Raw genomic sequence first — 10,322 nt, forward strand, 5'->3', positions numbered from 1 at the left:
TTGAAAATGGCTCACCTGGATGCATCAAAATCGTCCGCCCATCACTAGGGTGCTACATGGACCCTCTACCGCATACTGGGCCAGAACTGATCTTCCCTTGGTCCGTATTCAGCTTTTATGCATTTCCGATTCCCGTGCTGGCCCACCACCATTCAAAACAAACATCCGGATGACTGGACAAGATAACGCTACCGCAGTAGCTCGGGAGCCCAAAATCCGCGTCCATATATTCCTGCATTCGTTAGCTACTTAGCTTCTTACTTGGTATATACTTAAGCATCGTCGAGAGACCAGGCGTGTACATGAGTGTAGCGCGCGCCAAGATGTGTTTACCCCTCACGTCTGAGCGGTTTGATCGAATGATCGTAGCATTGAAGCTCCTTCAGCCTTTGTATTGAGGCTAGAAATCAAATTTCACCAAGCGTGTATTGGGCCCCATGATTCGGAAATTACACCTAGGTCCTTACCTACATGTACCTATATGTTGTGTGTAACTCAGGGGCTCGGGGCTATATGTTGTGTGTACCTCAAGCGCGCGGGGGGGGGGGGGGGGGGGTGTCTGGGGACCTATATGTTGTGTGTTTTCACGCTCTGGCCCTCCACACAAAAAATTCTACTTTGGCCCCCACTATGTCTTTTTCGTGTGCCTCCGTCCGTCCCATATTAAATGACGAAATATTACATATTTACATGTATTTAGATGATTTTTATATAAATATGTTCATATTTGGACAAATTCGACTCACTTCATATGTGAGGGAGTATCAGATACAGTAAACCTTGCCATTTGATTGTGATCCAGAATGGGGGCCAAAAGTTCGAATATGGTGTCAGATCAAGGGTCCAATTCGGATGCAAGCCATCGTGACCACTCCGCGTATTGCCCGAACACCGAAGGATGTTTAGTTACGGATATAAACTTAATTACATCTAATCACATCGGAATCGGAGAGATAGCTAGTTAGCTTCCAGCACAAATCCGAGTCGACCTGACTCATCTTTCCTCCTGCTACTCCTACAACAAGAGTGCATATATATATATGCACCTACATACCTTTTTCATCGTGAAACCGAAGCACCTAGCTAGACACAGCGGAATATAATCGAGCCCTCATCGATTAATCCAGCATATATCGAGCTCAATTAGCTAGAGATCGATTCATGGACAAGCTTCTCCGGCCTGCACGTTTACAAGAAATCAATGGCCTCCCGAGCACTCGTCCTTCTGGCGGCAGTCATCATCGCCTTCTTATTACTCCTCTCGCCGGCCTATGCTGCTCGCCCGGCGGACAGACATTCAAAGCCTGAAGCAGCACACCACCGTAAATTCGGACAAAAAACTTGGACACAATTCGGACAACATAGAGCAGCTGCTGGGCACCGTAAACTTGGACAGATCGAGACTACCGAGCTTCCTTCTCCGGAGATCAGCACCGACCAGGTTCAGGTCGACGTGGTAAGCCACGGAGCGGTCGGCGACGGCGAGAGCGACGACACGCCGGCGTTCATGGAAGCATGGGCATCTGTCTGCTCTTCGTCTACACCAGCCACCCTAATCGTCCCCAAGGAGAAGACGTTTCTCCTCAAGCAGACCGTCTTCTCCGGCCGATGCAACTCCACCGTCACCTTCAAGCTAGACGGCAAGCTGGTAGCTCCGGCCACCAGATCGGAGTCGGACTGGGGCAAGGGCAACAACAGACGGTGGATCATGTTCTCGAAAGTCGACGGGCTGACGGTCACCGGGGATGGCACGATCGACGGCAGCGGCGAGATCTGGTGGAAGAAGTCGTGCCGGGTCGACAAGAACCTCCCGTGCACCGGTGCACCGACGGCGCTGTTGCTGTACAAGTGCAACAATTTAACGGTCGAAAACATCCGGCTCCTCAACAGCCAGCAGATGCACATGTCGGTCGAGGATTGTAAAGATGTCGTCTTGAAGCGTGTCAGGATCACTGCGCCGGGGGATAGTCCGAACACCGATGGGATCCACATTGCTCGTACCAAAGATATCCAGGTCATCGATTGCGACATTGGGACCGGAGACGATTGCATGTCGATCGAGACTGGGACGGAGAATTTATACGCTTCCGGCGTGACGTGTGGCCCGGGACACGGGATCAGCATCGGAAGCTTGGGAGACGACAACTCCGAGGCCCGGGTGTCAAACATTACTATCTACAAGGCGCGTCTCACCGGCACGACCAACGGGGCACGTATCAAGTCATGGCAAGGAGGAAGAGGCTATGCTAGAGACATCACATACGAGGACATGGTCATGGAGGATGTCAAGAATCCTATAATCCTTGACCAGAACTATTGCACCATGGCCGACCCTCTGAGGCCGAAGCCATGCGAGAAGCAAGACTCGGCGGTGGAGTTCAGCGGCATCCGGTTCAAGAACATTCGGGGCACGAGTGCCACCAAGCAAGCCATCAAGCTAGATTGCAGCGACGCCGTCCCTTGCCATGACATACTGTTGCAGGACGTGAAGCTCACCTTCAACGGGCGTCCACAGCGTCACAGAGGCAGATCAGCTCATCGTTCTACAACAACAAGCTTATGCAACAATGTGCAGTTGCAGACATTGGACAATGTTGATCCAAAGATCGCCTGCTGATCGAGGCGGCGCAACATGGCTGTTTCTTGGATTGTTGTTGTGCTTGTAGGATGTAGATCGATTAGTCACTTGTTGAGATTTTTTTACATATATTACAGTTATGGGCTCTGTAAATCGAATGATCACTTGTAGAAACAGAGTTGAGATTTTTGTACTTAATACTACAGTTATGGACTCTCCGATGTAAATCTAGTAAATCACTTGTAGAGACAGGGTTGAGATTTTTGTACTCCCTCTGTTCCTACTGTTTAAACTTGCACTAAAACAGCGACAAGTACTTCTTCCATTTCACAAAAATTGGCGTATTTTGTTTCGTTAAGACAAACCTTTGACTAAGAATTACTTTAATATGTAAGTTATATGATCCAAAACCATGATCGTTAGCAAGAACTTTTAAAGACGAATCCATTGATATAAATTTTATGTATGAAAAAACACATATCAATAGAGTTTTCATTGGTCAAAGAGCCTTGTCTTAACGAAACAAAATACGCCAACCTTTATAAAATGAAGGGAGTATTTAGGAACAGAGATCGTTCCCACGCTGGCCTAGTCCGTAATTAAACAGTACTATTGTGTTATGCTATTAGCACAGAGAGCAGCTTGACATCACTTATTAACCGAGACACGAGTTTAAACAGCAGATTATCTCGAAAAAAGTTTAAACAGTAGTTTGAACACATATTTTTTAGGAATCGTAGCTTGGACGCAGATGACTTGTTCAGTCTACTTAGTCGAGTGCGAAATTGCTGTAAATCAAGTCTATAAATTTAGTTCACAACTTCAATTCACTGCTAAACTGAAAAGACATAAATTGCCGTACGTTAATACATCACTTGGTCGAGCGCTGTGTCAGTCGATCAGACGAGATGATTTTCATGTGGAGTGTTTCTTGCAGAGGAGGTAGGGAGCGCCGCAGAGGCACCTGTGTTGTGCTGGAAGCTGTAAAAATCGAACCTGGATGCTTCCGCAGGCACCTGTCCGCAGTCAGTGGCGGAGCTTGCCGTTATGAGAGCCAGAGCAAAATACACTGTAAACTAAATTCTGTCCAATATTTTTTGCTAAGCTAATCAGTTTGTTTGATTTGATTAAACGGGGTGCCTTGGCTCCCCCCATGTCCGGCTGTCCGCAGGGCGTATTGTAACTCACATTGAAGAACTGCACATTCGCCATGTTTCTCAGCACGCCGCCGCGGATGGCGTTGTGATTCATGTCGACGGCATACGTTGAGCTTATCCAAAACGGATTTGCTAGGGAACAGTCGCCTGAGAAACTTGTTTTCTCAGTCGACGGCCGAAAGAAACCTATAATGAAACGAATGACCTAAATAAAACAGCAACAACTAGTTGGTCTGGTGGTTCCTGGGTATTTGGTCTCGTACAGAGGATGCAGGTTCGATTCTCATCTTTGCCCTTTTTTATTTCCTGTTTCTTTTTTTATTTTTGGTTTCTAATTTATAACTCGTTTTGTTTTTGTTTTTGATTTTCATTTTCTCTTACTTGTTTTTGTTTCCAATTTTATATATGTGCACTAACGTAAAGTAGCAATATAACAGTGAATTTAAAAATTGCATGTGAAAATTTAGGCGCAATTCTAAAGTTGCAAGCGAAATTTTATGTGCAATTTAAATATTGCATGTGAAATTTTATGCAGAAGTTTAAAAATGCACGTGAAATTTATATGCAAATTTATTTTTGATTTCTCTTCTATGGCTTTTTTATTGTTTACAAATTGAGCGTCCACCCCATGGGCAATTCGTATATGTCAATAATATGAAATATTTTTCATTCTTTTTTTGTTAAAATATCCGTCCTCTTTTACCTGCAATTTTTAGAATCGCGCATAAAATTTCATCCGTATTTTTTAGAATCCCACATAAAGTTTCGCCTGCAATTTTAAAATCGCGCATAAAGTTTTGCTGCAATTTTTAAAATTTGATTATTATTTTTGTTGCATTTTTCCTTTCTCCGTGTCGTTGGCTGTGTTGTGTGAGCGTGCTTTCGTTAGGATCGTTTAACAACGTTTTAACAACATTTTAAAATTTATAACAATATACATGAGAAGCATATAAGTGAGGATTGGAATTATGTTACTAGAAGGACGAGTGCGTTTTATTGTAATCTCAAACTCGAAAAGAAACAAACGCACACACATGTACACACACATGCATGTACCGTTGCATGCATGCAGCAAGAATTCTACGGTAGCAACCTTAGCATCCGATCTTGGCTAAGCTGTCGACTGAGAAACAAAAGTTCTCAGTCGACTGAGCCCTAGTCAGACCCCAAAACGATCTTTGGATAGAGGCCGACGCTGAAGTTTCTGACACAGTCACAACAAAATCTATTATATACTACCAGTACACTGTCCGTGCGGTTGTCACGGACTCTTAAACATAAACGACCTACACTAACAAATAAAGAGATCATGAAAACTTCTTGCTACTCCAGCTAATTAGCACATAAGAGAAACAATACCGATCCGAATGCTCGTGGGGGCCACCGGAGGCACGGGGAGGCAGTGCAGCAGCGGATTTGAGGTCGGGCTCATCATCTCGTGCGCGCGTCAGTGACGAACGAAGCGATTTTTTCTTTCGGACTCGTGGTTCGGTGGGCTGGACATACCGGTCCATCCAGTTGGGTTGCGCCCCAGCCAGGCCGAAGCTCAAATCGCGCGGCGGACGACGACCGACGAAGAAAACACTATTTTCTTTATTATTAGGTGTAGAAAAGCAATACGAGGGGTATCGAGAGGAGGCTCCACGTTGATCCACATCACCTCAATTATTATGTCCGTGGGATCTGATATTTAACGGTTAAGATTTAATGAGAGCGATATGTTTATTGGGCTATGAATTGGTTTAAGGCCCATCGAAATCCAAAACATAACTGATTTATTTACTTAATTGTAGGTGATATAATTGGACCATTAATTTACTAGGCTTTTTTATGTTTGTACGGGCCAGGCAGGAGTAATAATCTAAACCGTCCCGATCGTTCGATTGAAGGAACGGCGGGCAGTGCAGCTGCGTGAGATTGGTTCTAGACGGACCATCCAACCCATCTCACCAAGTGGCAGCACGAGTTTCTTATCATCTCAATTATGACCATCTTTGCTAATCTCGGTGTTAATATTTTTCACGTGCAATATACTGGACCTTAGCAGCTCAAACACATGTGTCTCTATATATAACTAAAATTAAGTAATAACAAGAAATTTGACAATCTGACTTCCGTACAAAACTCTATGTGGCGTTAAAAGTAACTACTCCATCCGGCCATATTACTGCAAATTTATCTACATATACATGTATTTAGACACGTTTTATTATATACGCATCTAGACAAAACTGTAACAAGAATACAAACGAAGAGAATAAATGAATTGCGAGAGAGAGAAAAAAATAACAACTTCATTAGAATATAACTGTCTTAAATATAAAACTGGCATCATAAATTAGAAAATTAGCAATTCGGTTTTCGACTTAGTATCTATCCACGTGAGCTAAAAAATTATCCATCAACTATATATAATACAATGAATGGGACTAAAAGTAAACTTTCACACAAATATGTTACCTCACACCTCTCTATTATATATTAAAACCAATATGAGATGTACCGAGGAGGCTCCACGTTGATCAACATCATCCCAATTATTCTATCCATCGGATCTGGTATTTAACGGTTAAGATTTAATGAGGCTGATATCTTCATTGGGCTATGAATTGGTTTAAGGCCCACCTAAATCCAATACATAACTTATTGACTTACGTAATTGTAGGTGCTATAATTGGGTATTCTAAAAAAAGTTGCTATAATTGGGCCATTGATTTACTAGGATGTTTATATGTTTGTACGAGCCAGGTAGGACGCATGCCCTTACACTTTATTTAGGCACCATTCGTATATAACAGCACGGCCACTAGATTGGATGTTCTTACCGATCAATATTGCAATTCACCAATCGAAAATTTGTGTGGATTTTCTGTCTTTGTATGGCAACACGCGCAAAAACATAGGGTGATGAAGCCGTATAAGGTGGAGCAAAACATGTATACATGCATGTGCACACCGTCTCACAAACACCCTATCTTGTCTTTCTATTACTGACTTGGTGTTTTTTAAAATGATATAATAATACTCCCTCCGATCCGTAATAAGGGTCTTAAATTTTCTACTAACTTAGCAGAAAGTTGTACTAAAGGTAACACTTATCATGGATCGGAGGAAGTAGTATCTGTGTGAGCCAAAGTAATTACTCCCTCCAATCCTACATTGTTGTCGGAATATTACATGTATCTAGATGCTTTTTGAGAATAGATACATTCATATTTGGGCAAATTTGAGTCAATTTAGGATCAGAGGGAGTAGAAAAAATATCCGGTGAAAACCATCTCTACAATGCAAACTATGAAAACTTCGTCGAAAAAAGTTCAAAAAATTCTAAAACAGGTTCATATGTTAGAGAAATGATGTTTTAGTATATGTAAGAGTTTGGTAGGAGCAGAAAAAAAACAAATTCAGCATGAATAATAGGCCTTCAGTTTTGACACTATTCATTTGTATTCTCTTTTTAATTTTTTCAAATGCATTTGATTTTCAGCTTGAAATTTTGCACATTTGTAGAGCACCACACCTCCACAATATGGCATTTTTATAGGATTTTTTTCAAAATTTTATACATGGTTTTTATGGAGTGCGCACAGAACGGGGTTTTTTCAACAGATGCGACATGTAAAGATGTTTTGCGCGGGACACCGTGCTAGTGACTAGTAACAGAAGAACCTGTAGGCCATTTCAAAATTAACTGGGACAGCTTACGGGAACACAGTAGGCCATGTGAAATCCTCATATATGTTCGATTTAAATGTAGACTAACTCAGAGCCTCAAAAGGTTAAACCCTCAATTAGTTAACCTGAATTACTACCGGATGTCTGGTTTCAAGGGGCCGGCATGCATGTTACTAACCTGTACACTGATTAATCGTCCTACCAGTTTCTCCATTGATTAGTTCCACAAGGAATAATAGGATCTATGGTATGAATACCTAGAACTGAAGACAGGACGTGCAAGAACTGGCTAGCAAAGAAACCGAAATTAAAATCAAGAAAACAAGAAACTGATTCACTTACACGACCATGGAATATTGGTGCAGATATAAGAAGGCTCGATGGACATCGGAGGAGGCAGGGGCACTGGTGGACTGGTGGTGCAAGTGGGCGCCAGGGCATCTTCAGCCGCAGTTCCTAAAACAAGACCACTTAGAGCAACTCCGGCCGTTGCCGAAAAAATGTGTATTTTTTCGGTTCTGAAAAACGCTGCCAGATAGATACCAAAAACGAGTATGCGGTATCTGTTCTGTCCAAGTCCTCGCAAAACCGAATATTTCCGACGCGAGTAGGGGACGAGCAGCACGACAACGGCGGCGGCAACCGTGGACAGAGAGCTACGGTTAACCAAATCGAGCACGGGAAGAAGCCACAACGAGATAAACTCACGTAGAAGGAGAAGAAGCAGTCGGTCCCGCGATGAGGACCCGCATTGTTCGCCGGAATTCAAAGAATAAGCTCGGGCGGCTGGAGTCGAACAAGACGAAGAATCGCTCTGTGTAGTTGTTCCTGGTCCAATTCCTTGCACCTATACGACCAGGACGACGAGGCGCGGCTTGTGACACGCTTGGCTCGGCGGCGACCGGCACGCGGCCCTGGCGTCGGGCAGTGGCCGAGACACGGGCACGGGCTGTGGCAGGGACGCGGGCACGGGTGGCGACCATGGCGGCCAAGATGCGGGCGCGGGCGGATGCTTCGGGCGGCGGCCGAAACGCGGGCGTGAGCATGGGCAGGGGCCATGGCGGCCGAGAAGCCGGCGCACACGGCGGGCGGCATGGCAGCAACGAGCAGCGACGGTCATGGCGGGCGGCAGCCATGCAGGGAACGGAAGCGCGGATGAAATTTCAGCCCGCCAACCGTTTTTTGAGATGTTCGGAATCGAGAAAGCCCGAACTCCGCCCCGAATACGTTTGGATTTTTGCCTCACGAGATTGGTTCACCGAAAAGAAAACCGGGTTCAGATTGGTTTTACGGTATCTGTTCTAGACCGTTTTTTTCCTCCCGAACCCTTAAAGTGACGGTTATTTTTTGGTTTTGGCCTCTTTTCGGTATCTGCTAGAGATGCTCTTCTCCATCCGAGGACCCTAAAGGCCCCCTAAACGGGCTTGGGCGTCGGTGCCAAAAAAATGACCCAGCCGCGGCCCCCAAATTGTTTCTTCGTCCGGCGCGGCCCCACTTTAGCGTCGGCGCCCCTAGGCCGAACCCAACCCAAGCGAAGGAGAGCGCGAGCGCCGGCTTCACGCGTAAATGTGGCGGGCCGGTCTTGTCAACAGCATTAATCGTCTTCACCGGCATCTGTTCGGCTCCTGAGGCTAGTAATGGTGGTCCGCCGGGTCAAAGCGTCGTCGCGTACCGTTGGTTGCCACGCGGCGCGCCCCCGCGCATTCCCGACTCTCATTATCGCCGTGTTCACACCGTCCGCCAGTCAGTATTCCGCGCCTATAAAGCATCGCCGGCCTCGGCGGCAATCGCCTTCTTCCTCTCGCCCTCCGACTTGCCCTCCTCCTCCTCCTCTTCCTCGCCATCGTTCTTCTCAGCTGCAGAATGCATGGCGCCGCCGCGAACGGGTGGATCCGCCGCGGGCTAACGGTGGAGGAGGTCGACGCCCTCCACCACGTCGGTTACCCGTGCTCGCCGGACACTCAGCTTCCCGGTGACTGGATTGAACACCGGCGGCATTCCGCCGCCGTCGGTGTCAAACGGGCCAAGATGATGCCGGCGCAGCAACTCCTACCGGAGTTCTGCCGCGACGGCGACCCGGAAGAATTTCCAAGGCAACCTCGGCAGGCGCATGTTGTGTGGCGACTGGAAGAGGCAGGCCGGATGCAAGGGGCAATGGCGGCGCGGTGTGTGTGGCGCAGGTGAGGCGACGATGAGGCGCGGTGGCGGCCGGTAGCGAAGCGCGGCATGGACAGAGACGACACTGGAGGGGCAAATGCTGATGTGGCTTAGAAGAGGAGAGAATAGGGGTTCCCTTGAGGATCCTGGGAATAGGGATTTGAGGGGTGTTTTTAGGTGCTTTCCTATTTTAGGAGTTCATGTAGGAGCCGTGCGCCTGAAAAGAGTTTTTTCTACTCCAGCCCATAAAAACAGGATAGGGGGCTGTTTAGTGGCCCTGCTGAAGATGCTCTGGCAGCCTCCTCGCAGACACCATGCAATTTGAAAGATGTGATTATGCGACAATAGACCTGGACGTATTAGGAGTTCTATTCCTCACCACATGGGTGTACAATAATCCTAGTCCATGAGTTCTATTATTCCTCGCGATGCGAATTTAAGTTTTCTATCTAGTAAGACTATACATAGAGGACTTTGAATTGAGGTCATGTTAAACAAGACGTACTTTGCATGTGCACGCCGGATCTGAAATAGGGAGACTTTGAATTGAGGTCCTAAAAAATGGCTGTTTATTAAACTATTGACCGAAGATGAAATAGGGAGACTTCTCTGTTTTTAATGAATTCCGGTTTTCTGTAAAAAGAACTATTGATGCAAGATGGAGTCTGGCAGAACCCCCTCCGTAATAAGTTATATTGGCTCTATTGCAATCTCCTAGATTGAATGAAAACCAGGTGATTCACATTTCCGACCCG

General features: G+C 45.9%; 1 protein-coding gene across 1 annotated transcript; it reads left to right on the forward strand.

Annotated features, from left to right (window-relative positions):
- Nucleotides 1–853: 853 nt before the first annotated feature.
- On the forward strand, nucleotides 854–2,717 carry LOC100825169 (polygalacturonase ADPG1). The gene has a single exon (XM_003561151.2). It carries the CDS (start codon nucleotides 1,202–1,204, stop codon nucleotides 2,615–2,617), a length of 1,416 nt encoding a protein of 471 aa, XP_003561199.1. The 5' UTR covers nucleotides 854–1,201; the 3' UTR covers nucleotides 2,618–2,717.
- The last annotated feature ends 7,605 nt before the right edge of the window (nucleotides 2,718–10,322 follow it).

The sequence above is a fragment of the Brachypodium distachyon genome, chromosome 1 (assembly GCF_000005505.3).
Source record: "Brachypodium distachyon strain Bd21 chromosome 1, Brachypodium_distachyon_v3.0, whole genome shotgun sequence".
NCBI classification, from domain to species: Eukaryota; Viridiplantae; Streptophyta; class Magnoliopsida; order Poales; family Poaceae; genus Brachypodium; species Brachypodium distachyon.

Bases quoted from the DNA above. Each gene is read 5' to 3' on its own strand.
- LOC100825169 (XM_003561151.2), top strand. From the start codon at position 1,202: ATGGCCTCCCGAGCACTCGTCCTTCTGGCGGCAGTCATCATCGCCTTC.